The sequence below is a fragment of the Colossoma macropomum genome, unplaced genomic scaffold, assembly GCF_904425465.1.
Source record: "Colossoma macropomum unplaced genomic scaffold, Colossoma_macropomum, whole genome shotgun sequence".
In the NCBI taxonomy this organism is placed as follows: domain Eukaryota; kingdom Metazoa; phylum Chordata; class Actinopteri; order Characiformes; family Serrasalmidae; genus Colossoma; species Colossoma macropomum.
Window position 1 is genome coordinate 26,421,362 of NW_023494792.1, and position 17,969 is coordinate 26,439,330.

General features: G+C 40.4%; 1 protein-coding gene across 1 annotated transcript in view; it reads left to right on the plus strand.

The window, feature by feature from the left end:
• khdrbs3 (KH domain containing, RNA binding, signal transduction associated 3) overlaps window positions 1-12,151 on the plus strand; it is a 208,255-nt gene extending 196,104 nt beyond the window's left edge. Inside the window, exons 8-9 of the mRNA XM_036576723.1 lie at window positions 9,747-9,805; window positions 11,980-12,151. Of these exons, the coding sequence (XP_036432616.1) occupies window positions 9,747-9,805; window positions 11,980-12,071 (151 nt within the window). The 3' untranslated portion in view covers window positions 12,072-12,151. The remainder of the gene's footprint in view (window positions 1-9,746; window positions 9,806-11,979) is intronic.
• Window positions 12,152-17,969: the final 5,818 nt, after the last annotated feature.

The window sequence follows — 17,969 nt, forward strand, 5'->3', positions numbered from 1 at the left end:
ATCCTGTTTAGGTAAACACTCACTCACCCAGTGTTCAGCTGAAGATTCCTCCATATTTTATGGTGTTAGCTCTGTGAATATGTGCTTTGCTAATTGGAAAGCATGACTGTCTGTGTTTTAACTGAAGCCAGACGATCTCAGATATTTTCATTTGTGTCTCGCTGCTTCGAAAATTGACTAAAAAGAACATTTCTGCTCTTACTCAGCTCTCGAGTCAGGAAGTAGAGAAGAACATTCTGGGAATCTGGAGAGGAAGAGAAGCAAAAACAGAGAAAAAGAGAGAGAGAAGGTGGAGGAAGAAGAGAAAGACAGAGAGAAAGAGCAAGAGAGAGGAAAGAAAGAGGAAAAAGAAGGGGAAAGTGGTGGTAAGAGAGAGAGAGGAAAGAGAGCAAGAGAGATAGAAGGTGGAAGGAGAGAAAGACGAAGAGAGGGAATGTGAGTGAAGAGAGGGGGAACATGGTGGGAAGAGAGAGGAAAGAGAGAGAGAGAGAAGGTGGAAGGAGAGAAAGAGGAGGGGAAAGTGGTGGTAAGAGAGGAAACAGAGAGAAGGTGGAAGGAGAGAAAGAGGAGGGGGAAGTGGTGGTAAGAGGAAAGAGAGAGAAGGTGGAAGGAGAGAAAGAGGAGGGGGAAGTGGTGGTAAGAGGAAAGAGAGAGAAGGTGGAAGGAGAGAAAGAGGAGGGGGAAGTGGTGGTAAGAGAGGAAACAGAGAAGGTGGAAGGAGAGAAAGAGGAGGGGGAAGTGGTGGTAAGACGAAAGAGAGAGAAGGTGGAAGGAGAGAAAGAGGAGGGGGAAGTGGTGGTAAGAGGAAAGAGAGAGAAGGTGGAAGGAGAGAAAGAGGAGGGAGAAGTGGTGGTAAGAGAGGAAACAGAGAGAAGGTGGAAGGAGAGAAAAAGGAGGGGGAAGTGGTGGTAAGAGAGGAAACAGAGAGAAGGTGGAAGGAGAGAAAGAGGAGGGGGAAGTGGTGGTAAGACGAAAGAGAGAGAAGGTGGAAGGAGAGAAAGAGGAGGGGGAAAGTGTTGGTAAGAGAGAGGAAAGAGAGAGAAGGTGAAAGAAGAGAAAGAGAAGGGGGGAAGTGGTGGTAAGAGAGAGGAAACAGAGAGAAGGTAAAGGGAGAAAAAGAGGAGGGGGGAGTGGTGGTTAGAGAGATTTTAAAGAGAGAGAGAATATGGAAGGAGAGAAAGGAAGGAGGGGAGGTGGTGGGAAAAAGAGAGGAAAGAAAGAGCAAGAGAGAGAAGGTGATGGAAGAAGAGAGAGACAGAGAGAGAAAGTGGAAGGAAAAAAAAGAAAAGAGATAGAGAAGGTAATGGAAAGAATAAGAGAGAAAAGATAGAAGAGAAAAAAAAGGTAAGTGGAAGAAGAGAAAAAAGGTGGATGAGAGAGAGAGAGAGAATGAGAGAGACAGAGAGAAAGAGAGAGAGAGACTGAGAGAGACAAAGAGAAAGAGAGAGAGAAACTGAGGGAGACAGAGAGAAAGAGAGAGAAAGGCTGAGAGAGAGAGAGAGAGAGAGAGAGAGAGAGAGAGCGAAGGGGAAGTATTGACAAAATGTCACAGAAGAAATTAGAGGCGTGTAAGACGGTTTGGAGGCTGACCTGCTGTTTGTGTGTTGAGGTGTTGAGGTGTTTGTGTGTTGAGGTGTTTGTGTGTTGAGGTGTTGAGGTGTCGGCCTCCACTCTGTCTGACAGAGAGCCCTCCGGTTCCTTAAATATCACCTGCAGGCATGAGGAAACCGCTAGAATCCCCAGACACCTGAACCCTCTACCTCTCCACCTCCAGCTCCTCTCTGAAAGAGCGTGGAGAACTCTCTCTGTGTGTGTGTGTGTGTGTGTGTGTGTGTGTGTGTGTGTGTGTGTGCGCGTGTTAAGATCATGTCACTGGTCTAAATGTTAAGGTCTTCTCTCTGACCAATAACAAGCTGTCTCATTAGAGGAGCTCCTGGCAAAAAAATGTGGTGTACACAATCTCTCTCTCTCTCTCTCTCTCTGTGTCTCTCTCTCTCTCCCTCTGTCTCTCTCTCTCTCTCTCTCTCTCTGTCTCTCTCTCTCTCCCTCTGTCTCTCTCTCTCTCATGCTAAGTGGTGTCAGACGCATTTCTGAGTGTGAATCCAGAAGCAGGGGGTGTGTGAAAGCACCCTGCAGTGATCTGAGATTGGAAACTTTCCTTTCTGAATATTTACAGTCTGCAGCTTCACAACTACCCACATAACCCATAGAACCACACACTCTGACCACCTGTATGTATAAAGCCTTACTGTCACCCACATTCCTAACACCCACGAAACATACCCTCACATACCAAACACCCAGGAAACATCACCTCCCATTCCTAACACCCAGGAAACATCACCTCACATTCCTAACACCCACGAAATATCACCCCACATTCCTAACACCCAGGAAACATCACCTCCCATTCCTAACACCCAGGAAACATCACCTCACATTCCTAACACCCACGAAACATCACCCCACATTCCTAACACCCAGGAAACATCACCCCACATTCCTAACACCCAGGAAACATCACCTCACATTCCTAACACCCAGGAAACATCACCCCACATTCCTAACAACCATCAAACATCACCCCACATTCGTTAACAGCCACAAAACATCACCCCACATTCGTTAACAGCCACAAAACATCACCCCACATTCCTTAACAACCACAAAACATCACCCCACATTCCTAACAACCACAAAACATCACCCCACATTCGTTAACAACCACAAAACATCACCCCACATTCCTAACAACCACAAAACATCACCCCACATTCGTTAACAACCACAAAACATCACCCCACATTCCTAACAACCACAAAACATCACCCCACATTCCTAACAACCACAAAACATCACCCCACATTCGTTAACAACCACAAAACATCACCCCACATTCCTTAACAACCACAAAACATCACCCCACATTCCTTAATAACTACAAAACATCACCCCACATTCCTAACAACCTCAAAACATCACCCCACATTCGTTAACAACCACAAAACATCACCCCATATTCCTTAACAACCACAAAACATCACCCCACATTCCTTAATAACTACAAAACATCACCCCACATTCCTAACAACCTCAAAACATCACCCCACATTCGTTAACAACCACAAAACATCACCCCATATTCCTTAACAACCATAAAACATCACCCCACATTCGTTAACAACCATAAAACATCACCCCACATTCCTAAAAACCATGAAACATCACCCCACATTCCTGACAACCATAAAACATCACCCCACATTCCTAAAAACCATAAAACATCACCCCACATTCCTAACAACCTCAAAACATCACCCCACATTCCTAACAACCTCAAAACATCACCCCACATTCGTTAACAACCACAAAACATCACCCCACATTCCTTAACAACCATAAAACATCACCCCACATTCGTTAACAACCATAAAACATCACCCCACATTCCTAAAAACCATGAAACATCACCCCACATTCCTGACAACCATAAAACATCACCCCACATTCCTAAAAACCACAAAACATCACCCCACATTCCTAACAACCTCAAAACATCACCCCACATTCCTAAAAACCATAAAACATCACCCCACATTCCTAACAACCTCAAAACATCACCCCACATTCCTAACAACCTCAAAACATCACCCCACATTCCTAACAACCACAAAACATCACCCCACATTCCTGACAACCATAAAACATAACCCCACATTCCTTAACAACCATAAAACATCACCCCACATTCCTAACAACCATAAAACATAACCCCACATTCCTTAACAACCATAAAACATCACCCCACATTCCTAACAACCATAAAACATCACCCCACATTCCTAACACCCACAAAACATCACCCCACATTCCTTAACAACCAAAAAACATCACCCTACATTCCTAACAACCGTAAAACATCACCCCACATTCCTAACAACCATAAAACATCACCCCACATTCCTTAATAACTACAAAACATCACCCCACATTCCTAACACCCATGAAACATCACCCCACATTCCTTAATAACTACAAAACATCACCCCACATTCCTAACACCCATGAAACATCACCCCACATTCGTTAACAACCACAAAACATCACCCCACATTCCTAACAACCACAAAACATCACCCCACATTCCTTAACAACCATAAAACATCACCCCACATTCCTAATAACCACATCACCCCACATTCCTTAACAACCACAAAACATCACCCCACATTCCTAATAACCACAAAACATCACCCCACATTCCTTAACAACCATAAAACATCACCCCACATTCCTAACAACCTCAAAACATCACCCCGCATCCCTAACACAAAACATCACCCCACATTCCTAATAACCACATCACCCCACATTCCTTAACAACCACAAAACATCACCCCACATTCCTAATAACCACAAAACATCACCCCACATTCGTTAATAACCACAACACATCACCCCACATTCCTAACACATTCCTGATTCCATCACCCCACATTCCTAATAACCACATCACCTCACATTCCTAACAACCACAAAACATCACCCCACATTCCTAATAACCACAAAACATCACCCCACATTCCTAACAACCACAAAACATCACCCCACATTCCTTAATAACCACAAAACATCACCCCACATTCCTTAATAACCACAAAACATCACCCCACATTCCTAATAACCACATCACCCCACATTCCTAATAACCACAAAACATCACCCCACATTCCTAATAACCACATCACCCCACATTCCTAATAACCACAAAACATCACCCCACATTCCTAATAACCACATCACCCCGCATTCCTAACAAGCACATCACCCCATATTCCTCACAGTAACGAACTGTGTTTCTTGAGTGTTGGGTGCTGTTTTGAGGTTTTGAACCATGTAGAGTGAGTTTGATGGGTGTTAGAAACGTAAGGTGATGGTCATTTAACAAACCCCACAAAACCAAGGGACTGTGCTCCACCCACACGGCTGGAAACACCTCAGCCACTTACCCTGAAATCCTAACATCCATAAACCCCCTGAACGTTCAGCTCTGAGAGCTGGGTTAGCTGTGTGTAAGCTGCAGAGTGAAGTGGAGCTTATTGAGTTCAGCGTTGGTGTGATCGATAACACAGACCCTGACATTAGCACAGTCTGCTAAAGGAGAACGCAGTTTGATCTGTCTATATTGCTGCTCCCTCACTTCTTCCTGCGTCTGTGTGTACGTGTTTGCTGTTTAACACACTCTTATTCGTCTCCTGCTGTTCAGCCTCCGCGGGGCTCGCTATGATAGAGTCAGACAGACAGTGCTTGTGGGTCTGGAGCTTCAGCCAATGTATGGAAATAAAACTTTCCTACAACATTCCTAACAACCGTAAAACATCACCCCACATTCCTAACAACCATAAAACATCACCCCACATTCCTAACAACCATAAAACCTCACCCCACATTCGTTAACAACCACAAAACATCACCCCACATTCCTTAATAACTACAAAACATCACCCCACATTCCTAACACCCATGAAACATCACCCCACATTCGTTAACAACCACAAAACATCACCCCACATTCCTAACAACCACAAAACATCACCCCACATTCCTTAACAACCATAAAACATCACCCCACATTCCTAATAACCACAAAACATCACCCCACATTCCTTAACAACCATAAAACATCACCCCACATTCCTAACAACCACAAAACATCACCCCACATTCCTTAACAACCATAAAACATCACCCCACATTCCTAATAACCACATCACCCCACATTCCTTAACAACCACAAAACATCACCCCACATTCCTAATAACCACAAAACATCACCCCACATTCCTTAACAACCATAAAACATCACCCCACATTCCTAACAACCTCAAAACATCACCCCGCATCCCTAACACAAAACATCACCCCACATTCCTAATAACCACATCACCCCACATTCCTTAACAACCACAAAACATCACCCCACATTCCTAATAACCACAAAACATCACCCCACATTCGTTAATAACCACAACACATCACCCCACATTCCTAACACATTCCTGATTCCATCACCCCACATTCCTAATAACCACATCACCTCACATTCCTAACAACCACAAAACATCACCCCACATTCCTAATAACCACAAAACATCACCCCACATTCCTAACAACCACAAAACATCACCCCACATTCCTTAATAACCACAAAACATCACCCCCATTCCTTAATAACCACAAAACATCACCCCACATTCCTAATAACCACATCACCCCACATTCCTAATAACCACAAAACATCACCCCACATTCCTAATAACCACATCACCCCACATTCCTAATAACCACAAAACATCACCCCACATTCCTAATAACCACATCACCCCGCATTCCTAACAAGCACATCACCCCATATTCCTCACAGTAACGAACTGTGTTTCTTGAGTGTTGGGTGCTGTTTTGAGGTTTTGAACCGTGTAGAGTGAGTTTGATGGGTGTTAGAAACGTAAAGTGATGGTCATTTAACAAACCCCACAAAACCAAGGGACTGTGCTCCACCCACACGGCTGGAAACACCTCAGCCACTTACCCTGAAATCCTAACATCCATAAACCCCCTGAACGTTCAGCTCTGAGAGCTGGGTTAGCTGTGTGTAAGCTGCAGAGTGAAGTGGAGCTTATTGAGTTCAGCGTTGGTGTGATCGATAACACAGACCCTGACATTAGCACAGTCTGCTAAAGGAGAACGCAGTTTGATCTGTCTATATTGCTGCTCCCTCACTTCTTCCTGCGTCTGTGTGTACGTGTTTGCTGTTTAACACACTCTTATTCGTCTCCTGCTGTTCAGCCTCCGCGGGGCTCGCTATGATAGAGTCAGACAGACAGTGCTTGTGGGTCTGGAGCTTCAGCCAATGTATGGAAATAAAACTGCAAAAACAGCTCATTTCAAATTAATCGTTCACAAAAAAACAACATATTAACAAACCTAATTCCAAAAGAAAAAAAGACAATATGTAAAATACAAATAAATACAGAAAACATTGATTAAAAACTTCTGCTAGACCTGGCACAAAACACAAAATTTACCTTATGAATTTAATTGTTTTTGTGAATATATACTCATTCCAAATTTGATTTCTGAAACGTGCTCCAAAAAACTTGGGACAAGGGTATGTTAATCACCATGTTACATCACCTTTCCTTTTAACAGCACTTATTAATCATTTCAGGACTGAAGACACAAACTGATCCATTTTTGAAAGTTGATTTTTGATTATTCTTCAGTTATGCATTTTCAGCGGTGCAACCATACAACTCCTTCCTTGTTGAGAGACAAGTCTGGGCTGCAAACAGGCCTGTTTATCACCTGTACTCTCTGACTACGCAGCCATACTGTGGTAACATGTGCAAAATCTGGCTTGGAGTTATCATTTTGAAATAATCATGGATGTCCCTGAAAAAGATGCCATCTAGAAAGCTGAATGTTGCTCCAAAATGTGTTCAGGCTTAATGGTGCCTTCACAGATAGTTTCCCACTAATACACCTCCATACCATGACAGACACTGGCTAAAAATGTGGTGATTTTCATCACAGAAGCATGTCGGATTTTAATGCAGTATCAATCTAAAGGTTTGAAGGTCATTAGCGTTCATTTGTGGTTTGCAGTGTCACCGTTTAAACACAAAGATTTCTCTAGATTTTCTGAATCTTTTGATGGTATGATGCACAGTAGAGGGTCAAATACCTAAAATCTTTGCAGTCGTTTGCTGAAGAACATTATTTTTAATCTGTTGGGCTTTTCTCTCAACCCATCCTTGACCTTTCCTTTTGTTCCTTTTATATCCAAGCATGATTGCCTCATTTGTTAAAGATGTTTTTTTGAACATTTCACAATGTTCCTAGTCTTAAGTTACTCCTGTGCCAATTTTTTTTGGAGTTTTATGGGCATCAGTTTCAGAATGAGCGAACGTTCACAAAAAACAATAATTTTTCAGTTTTTGACATAGTTTGTAAATTTCGTGATGAATGGACCAAAGGAAATGACCCAAAGTGACTTGGAAAGAAGTCTGGTTCCATTGACTTACATTGAAATTGAAGTATGTTTTTTCCTTCTTCAGTAAAGTCACCGTTTTGGAGATACAAGGTTTTGTTCTTGCAGCAGCGATATCTTGTCTTTGTACTGTTTTTGTTCAAATACAGGTAGATTCATAAATCACTGCTTTCTATTTCATATACATTTCACAAACTGTCTCAGCTTTTATGGATTTGGGTTTGCACATGTGCCCATCCATTTTTGCCTATGGCAGTTTAGCCCCGCCCATTCACACTGAAGTTATAAGGAGTGTTTCAGCCTGGAGTGCTTTTTGAATGAGGCACAATACAAGATAGCCAATCACAAGCTCCATCAGAGTATTGTTTGATTTTTGATTGTTGAATGTGGCTTGGAGAGACAGATGCATTTACACTTGTACATCACACGATTGAAATCTGTTTTAAATGCATCCTGGATACATTTACACTTGCATTTCTGTCCAGATATAAAGAGTCTCAAAACTCAAACCGTTTGAAATGACCAGGTGTAAACTGGGGCTTTGTTTTATTTAGTTTATCGAGTTCTATTCTGGTCTGTTCATGTCCGGAAAGAACCGCAAACTGTTAGAACCACAAACTCACTTAATGAAATGATGACTTGATGTGAGTTTCCACTGCATGAGTTTCACTGCATGAGTTCCACTGCGTTAAAAATCACATATTTTGTCTGAAGACGTTGTCCTTGTTGTGAATAGGATTTTAGGATGGATTGAGTGTTTTTTGTTTTTATTTTTTGTCAATGTTACTTTTTACCATCGACATCATAACAAAGCAGCTTTATGGAAAGTAAACAGATCTACACATTTCAAAATAAAAGTGCAGGACAAACAATTTACATTTTTTCTGCACTATTTTTCCGTTTACCTTTGCCCTCCCACAGCGTTGATTGACAAGAGAAAAGACGAATGCACAAAAGAGTGAGGTTCAGGCTGCCAGGCTTTTATTCAACAGTAGAGTGAGTGACAGGTGAAGAGAGGTAGCCGGCTGAAGAGAGCTGAGCCGCTATTGGCTGAGGTGCCATGGCTATGATGAATTACCTCTCAAAGACAGACTTATCACGCCTATCCTGAAAGATTCCAATGCAGGGTGAGAGAGGAAGAGACAACAGAGAGAGAGAGAGAGAGATGCAGGAGTGAAACAGTATAGGAGAGATTGTCTCTCCGTCTTTTTTTCATAAACGCTGCCACATCTCATATATGGCCATACCTGCTGACGGGACGACGTTATGGAAAAACCTTCCAGCAGGAAATTGCTGGCAGGAGGCAGAGGGAGCGTCTGATTATGAGCGTCTGATCTGAAGTCAGCCTGTCCCACACCGGAAAAAAGAAGAGAAAAACTCATATGAGAAAAGAGGAGCAGACGGTGGAAACTCAAAATAATACCTTTGAGAGAAACGACGGCGAAGCAATCACGTCACTCTGCCGAATATTTCAGCCCTTTATTGTGTTTTTCTTTCTTTTGGTTTATTTGTTTGTTTTCCGCATTCTGCAGTTTCTCAGCATTCCAAATGTCTTTTTAAGTACATTTCACTTCATTACAAATCAGTGTTGCAAACCACATTTTCTCAGTTTAGCAGTTATTCTAACAAAGATATTTACACTGTATGATTAATATTCTTTCTCTCTCTCTCTCTTTCTCTCTCTCTCTCTCTCCAGTTCAGACGACTACTATGAATACGGCCATGGACTAAGTGGGGAATCCTATGACTCATACGGTGAGTTCTCTGTTCGGCTTAGCCATAATTACAGTATAATTACAGTAGCTAGGAATTAAAGGGAAATTCCACCAATTTTTCAAACTTTCTGCAGAATTCAGTGGTTGAGATGTAAACAGAGTCATTCAGAGTGGCTTGGTGTGAAACGGTTCACTGTAGAGACTCAGATGTCTTTACAGTGGTGGTGATAGGAACCAGGGGTCACAATGTCTACAACACAAATACAGCCATTTTATTTACTGTCCAAAACCACCAGTGAGTCTTCTGAGTGTTTATAGGTAAAGTTGATGGTGGTAAAATGGTGATAGTGTTTATTGTCTTTGGTTATTATTTGGCCTTATAGACCCCCCGCATTGGGCCTCTCCACCATGAGTGGTTAGAAAATGTTTTCAGCGAAAAGCTAATGTTAAAACAAACTATCGTAAAACAGTGTCTCAGACATCAGGCAGTACATAGTGTAAGAACTTTCTGTGAGGGAGCTTTTAGAGGTGGACGTCTGGTTCCTATCACCACCACTGTGAACAATTGACTAATTGTAGCCCTAGATGCATCATTTCAAAACAGTTCCATAGAACTGCTTTTAAACGATCCATCTAGGGCTACATTTGTTCAAAAAAATGGCAACCTTCAGTTCAGTGCCTCCATTTCACTCCCTCACCAACTCTTTGCCTTTCATTCTGACACCATACAGACTCTGAAACAATCCAGACGATGCTTTCTCTGGGTGGTCTAAAGAATGGACAGCTTGACAGTTCAAAGAGGACCTCTAGATTAACCAGCTAGTGGGCATTCTTGTTCTTTCTAAACACAAGGTTAGCGCGGCTGAAGCCTCTTCTTTTGAAAGAGGGCGTGCGTTTAACGGGCCGACTGACAGCTCTCTAATTAAACACTATCGGATATGGGCTCGTCTCTGAAAGGCTCTGTCAGCAGGGGGACGCTGCCGCGGACCTCGGAGAAACGCAGCTGCCGCAGAGCCGCAAAGACAGCCATCGACAGCGCCCTCGCTCATCCGCACGGACGGGTGTGAAGCAGCGCTAGCTTGAGGCTAATGGTGCAGCTGACCCACCCAACACTCACCCTGACTCACCCAACAAAGACAGCGGGTTAAACTCCTTTCAAGTTGTTATTTGATCTTCTGCTCCAATTAAAGGAGTGCCGGCTGAGGTGAAGGACAGAGAGCCGGTTTAGACGGACAGACGGCGTCTGTTATCAACAGCGTTAGCCGAATGTCTCAGACAGCGCTGCCTAGGGAAGATGCTGGACGGTGCCAGATATATTAGGTGTCCTGTACATTTACAAAGGTTACAATTTTAAAATAGGCATAATGGTAACGTGTGCATACCTCATTTAAATAAACAAGAAAATGTACACTGCTAGCCACTTTATTAGAAACTCTTTGCTTGTGTACAGTTAGAGGCTGTAGTTCGTCTACTAATGTACAGTTTGTGTTAGCCATCCTCTAGTTCTTCCTCAATGATCAGTTTCTGACCAGAGCCATACTTTTCTGAACAGTTTTGGGTGGCCATCCACTCTCAACCTAGCAGTAACATTGAAACACTTGTGTCGGTTCCACATAAACTACCATAGCAGTGTCCGTCCTGTGCTGAGAATGGACCACCACCTAAACAGTACCTGGACAACAGTGATCCTGTGATAAATGTGTTTCTAATAAAGTGGCCAGTGAGTGGAAATACAAGGTAGGTGTTACTAATAAAGTGGCCAGTGAGGAGATATTCAGGACAGGCGTTTCTATTAAAGTGGCCAGTGAGTGGAAGTACAAGGTGGGTGTTTCTAATAAAGTGGCCAGTTAGTGGAAGTACAAGGTAGGTGTTTCAAATAAAGTGGCCAGTGAGGGGATATTCAGGACAGGCATTTCTAATAAAGTGGCCAGTTAGTGGAAGTACAAGGTAGGTGTTTCTAATAAAGTGGCCAGTGGGTGGAAGTTCAGGATAGGCATTTCTAGTATTGTTTGAACTAATCTCTTTTTTACAGGTTCTCCCAGGCTTATTACATACTAAGGCTTATTACTGAGTTACTACAGGGACTTCAGTGCAAACTGGTTGAGCTGTTCCTGGGTTATAGAAGTGTGTAATAAAACTTTGGGCCATTTTAGAGTTTAAGCATCTGACCATGCTACTTTTATTCAGCTTTGCCCTCTGTGTCTTCCCGCTCAGGTCAGGAAGAGTGGACAAACGGCCGCAACAAAGCTCCGCCGGCGAGGACGACCAAAGGAGTGTACAGAGATCAGCCCTACTCCAGATACTGAACTCTAAAGTCAGCCGCACCTGTCCGTGCTCTCCCAAGTAATGGATTTTCTATGGACTCCCCTTGTTTCCTTTTTTTAGAATAAACTCAACCAAAACCACAAAAAATAGAAACCAGAGAGGAAGGGAAGGAGGGGATGTGGGTTCATGGGGGCGTTCGGTCGATGCCACACGGATGTGCCCCTTTCCAGAATAACTAAGCCTGTGATCACTATGTGTAAAGTAGATAACCAAGCCGAATTCCTCTACACCAGTACTGGAACGTTGGGCGGGGGGTGGGGGGGTGGGGTGGGGGGGTTTAGCAGGTAGAGGACGGTGTTAGGTATTTAGACTTAGCCAGGTACATTTCTATATACTTTTTTTCTTGATTTTTTTTTCCCTTTTGATGAGTGATCTGCTTCAGTGTGTCCCTTGTAAAATTTTACCTTTAATGAAAAACCTACCTAGAGAAAAAAGAGAAAATCTTGATGCACATATTGTGTTACTTCTTTCTTTTGTAATGCAACGTTCCTTAGCATTAAAGGGCTTATGGGAGCATGTCATCAAAACATTATACACAGTCATTTACTTCTGAAAAATGGAGAAATCCAGCACTGTTTTATCCAAATTCTGTGTTAAATGCTTGACCATTTAAACCATCTGCAGCAGGGCTGCCAACCATCTGCAAATCTACAAAAGCTGTCTTATACATTGAGCTTGAAATCATAAAAAATACATAATAAGAGCAAAAGGGGTCCCGTACTTCAAATTTGTCTATTTTTTCCCTCATGAATATAAAACATGCCCAATTAAACACTTCAATTCTTATGGACTAAGAATAACATGACAATATGCCAGTCAATAAATAGAAAGAATAAATAAAAGAAGGAAAGAAATGCTAATTGATGATGGACAGTATATAAATTAAGTCTTATAGACTGCTATCAGACAGGATTAAAGATTGCTGACCGTAGCCTCTTCTGCAGCCCCCCTTAGTTTACCACACTGCAAAAAATGGTATCTTCTCAAGTAAAATTATCTTAAATATGGTCAGTAAATCTAATGTTTCTCCTGTTTAGAATGTTGTAAGCGTATTTTAAAGATTATTTACCTCATTTCTACACTGTTTCTATTTGTTTTAAGTCATTTTATTAAGTAAAATTCTCATTATATTGGCAAATAATTTTGCTTGTTTTAAGAAATGAGCCTAAAACCAATCTTCCACTATAGTGAGATAATTTTACTTGATAAAATTACTTAAACAAGTAAAAGTGTTTAGAAATAAGCTAGATAGTCTTATAAAAAGTGCACAACCATCTCAAAATGGGAAATATTAGATATATCGACTAGATTTAAGATCATTTCACTTGACAAGATACCATTTTTTGCAGTGCAGCAGAGCGGAAAGTGGCTTAATTAACTAATAATACAATATAGTGACCATGTAGGGATAAACAAAAATAGACAGAACAGAATGTACTAAATACAGTCACAGTAACAGGGACTGAATATAATGGCATATAACACAGCACTAAACAAGTCCATGGTTTGAGAGTCCAGAGAATCATGGGAACTGTAGTGTGTGGAGTCAACAGAGGCAGGGAGAAGATGTGTGACACAATGATATATATTTAAATACAAACATACATATCACTGCTGTGGGAACAAAACCATGTATTTCCAAAATGGTAACTTTGCAGGAGAAAGGAAAAAAACTACTTTACTTTTAATGAAAGTCACTGGAACCAGAATTTTTTCCTAGTAGTTTTGGGCTTTTAGTCCATTTATTGTGTAGATCAGTTACAAACAATGTAAAGGGCAACAGGCATTTTCAAATTATGTCATAAACTGAAAAACAACAAAAAATAGAGATAGGAGGTTTTGTCCAGACAGCAGTGATATATATGTGATGTAATATAAGGCACATTGGTGATCATGGTTGGCAGCCCTGCTCCATGGTAACAGTTGAACTTCAGTTAAAGCCCTGCTGAGGAACTCTTTTTACAGTCAGAGTGATGAGGTGTGCAGTAAGTATTCCAGCACTGGGAAGTTCTTGAAATCCTTCAAATTGCGTTGTAGGTTTTCGGTTTATTCAATGTTGTATTCTTTCTTTTTATTATATTTACGCCATTTGAAAACAGCAGCTGCCAGTTTTTCAGAGATGCATGGTGCTCTTATGGCAGCAATGACATATACTACTAGACACATATAACGTAAGCCCCTCCCCCTGCCTGTCCACTTTATTTTGATAGGCTGCACCCAGAAGGATACTTTTGATAATTGACAGTGGTCTGCATAATAAATAAAAGACCCTCAGAGGAGAATTAGGGCTGTATCAGCAACACAGTTTTATATTTCCATACACAGAAAAAAATCATACCATAATAAATATATACAGACTGTCCAAAAGTTTATGGACACCTTCACCTCCTGTGTTTCTTCTGAAATTAAAGGCATTAATAGGGAGTTTGCTCCTCCTTTGCTGCAGTAACGGCCTCTACTCTTCTGGGAAGGCTTTACACTAGACGGTGGAACATTGCTGTGAGGATTTGATTGAGCATTAGTGAGGTCAGGTGCTGATGTTGGTCAGTTCTTGATCACTCCAACCCATCCCAAAGGTATTGGATGGAGCTCCATCACTCCAGAGAACACAGCTCCACTGCTCCACAGCCCAATGCTGGGGGTCTTTGTACCCCTCTAGCAGATGCTCGGCATCAGGCATGGTGACCTTCCGTTCATGAGCGTCTATTGGCAAAGCTTTTCTATGGAGATACTGTGAGTGTGCGATTGAACACCAATAGGTGCGCATTTGAAGGGGTGTCTGGATACTTCTGGACATATTTTAATATTCTTTGGACTTGCAGTTTTAATACTAAACAGACTTTCAGCCTGTACTCAGTAAAGGTTTCCCTGTTACTCGGTGCTGCGGCCACCATACTGGACTTAAATCAATGGGACATGATTCAACTGCATGCATTACGCTCTGCCCACTCATGATGTGCTGGTTTCTTGGCATTTTACCACATCAACCAGCACAAGCAGCACTTCACATTACATTCCAATCTTCCTACAGTTCATCCCTGACCTTCTGCCATGTCGTCTTCTTCTTCTTGTATTGCTGAATTGTGAGAAATAGACACTCTTAGATGGAATAAACGAAAGGCACTTTTGTGATTATCAGTAAGATATTCAAGACTGTGTGGTATTAAATTTGCATTCGTCTCTTAATCAGTGAAATGTGAGAACATTATCCCGAAAGTGCTGAGACATTTCTTGGCACGCCTGCTTCAGATCCAGTCCAGAAAATAACAATGCTAATCACAGTAACTAAAAAGCAGTGGTGAAACAAGCTGGTTTGAGGATCATCTGCTTTTGCCTTTCACAGCATGCAGGTCTGAATACATACCCAACCAGTTCACCTTCATTTCATTGGTCTCTTATCACCAGTAGTGCTTTGCATGGAAACACTGAGTAATAAAAGGCGTTTGTCATTTGTAACAGTTCCCAGGGGTGTGAATACTTTTGCAAGTATGTGTATATTGACACCTATTTCAATGTCATATATTGTATTAGAAATAACTGAAGCAGTGGTTTAAGATTTCAGTCCTAGGCTCCTCGTGTGCTGAACGTTTAGCTTTTACTCTGTGCTAATGTGCTAATTAGCGAGTGAGATCAGTAAAGAGTGTTAGATTTCATTAAAATATGCAAAATTTCTGCATAATTTAATATACTGAGATCTGAGCAAAGTCAACCAGAATAGCATTATATATATATATATATATATAAAAACACATTTAAGAGCTATGAAAGTCCAAAGAGGCCATGAGGTAGTTATAATTTTCTGGATTGTTATCTTGAGATAATGAGTAAATTGTCTTGAGATATTGAGCTAATTATCTTGTGATCTCGAGATAACAAAGTTGATATGTTAAAAGAACAAGTGAATTATCTTGTGATCTTCAGATAACAAAGTTGTTATCATGTGATCTCGAGCTAATTGTCTTGTGATCTTGAGATAACAAAGTTGTTATCTTGAAATGATGAGTTAATTGTCTTGTGATCTCGTGATAAAGTTTTTATCTTGAAAAAAACAAGTTAATTATCTTGTGATCTTAAGATAACAAAGTTGTTTTCTTGAAATAATGTGTTAGTTGTCTTGTGATCTTGGGATAACAAAGTTGTTTTCTTGAAATAATGCGTTAATTATCTTAAGATATCCCGCTAATTATCTTGTGATCTTGAGATAACAAAATTACCTTAACATGATGAGTTCATTGCCTTGTCATCTCGAGATAACAAAGTTGTTATCTTGAAATAATGTGTTAATTATCTTAAGATATCCAGCTAATTATGTTGTGATCTTGAGATAACAAAGTTGTTATCTTAACATAACGAGTTAATTAACTTATGATCTCAAGATAACAATCTAGAAAATTATAGCAACAGCTCATGGCCTCTCTGGACTTCTGTAAAAAGCCTCTCAAAGCTATCATAAAACAGTGTGTCAGATATTAGACAGAATATTCATAAGCATTAAATTTAATAACTCTGTGAGGTAAGAGGCACGTTTCTCGTCAGACCACTCTAAATGACTTTGTTCACATCTGAGTTGTTTAATAATGCAGAAATGTATCTTTTTAAATTTTTGATTCCTCTTTAAGGACAGTGGAAAGAGTCCTGGGCAGGATGGTGATGGTGGGGGTGGAGAGGGTCTGTAGAACTGCAATTGCAAACCATTGCTGAAAAGTTTGAAGGAAGATGCCCTTCCTCCAAACTGATCTCCTATAATCAAGAATGAAGCATTAACGAATTAGCGATTATTGGTGTATTGTTACAAGATATTCTTAAAGAATTCAACCACCATAGTAGGCTGAGCTTAGAGACTTAAACTCTCCAGTCCACTGTATTATCTGAATGTTGTTTCTGCGACCCCTGTAACTTTCTACGAATGTCTCGTAAAGTTTTAAAAAAGTGATTGAAACTAAACTCACTGTGGTGGCTATAAACTTTTCTGAATAATTTCTGTTGAGTAGAATCATCCTAAGCTTGTGTAAGCCCTTTAATCTACTTCTTGGTTGATGATAAAATAAAATTTTTTGAAAGAAAAAAGTGCTGTGTTGGAGCCAACTTTTTGCTTTTTGCTGGTACAGTCGTATGCAGAAGTTTGGGCACCCTTTTCAAATGGCATGTTTTTTGTTGATTTTCTAAGTGTAAAGAACTGAACACGTCCTCTACACAGACACACTTCTGCACATTTTTATACACAATTACTGTTTATTTGCTGAATTTAACATGTTGGAAAATAAAAAAATAAAAAAAAACAATAAAAATAAAACAGAAAATGTGGACTGTGCAAAAGCTATGATACATTTTATACTTTATTTTGTTTTGTTTTTATATGTTAAATTCAGCAAATAGATATAACTTGTGCACTAAAATGTCCCAAAACAATGCCATATTTAAATAAACCAGACATAATTTGGCCAGGGGTGTTTAACTTTTTGCATATGACTGTATATTATAAAGCCATGTAATTTAAACTAAATCCATCATTAGCATTATGCATTAAGATTTGAATAGAATATGTGTAAAATAATATTATTATAAATTGTTATAAATCAATGCAGCTGTTTTGCTTAAATCTTGAATATTAAAAAAGCAAAAGAATAAATTACATGCCTTTATAATGTGATTACTACTAAGGATGTATGTATGGTTTGAAACAAATACTAAAGTTTATATTTACTGCTATAACCTGGAAATGTAATGGAATTACAATTTAATTTGTAATATTTTTAAATAATATAATGTATTAAGTAATGCACCTCTTATTAGCCATCATTCTAAATAATGAGTGCAGTTGAAGTTTCATTCAGCACATGCAGTGTATATTTCTACAAAAAACAAGTCACGCACAATGT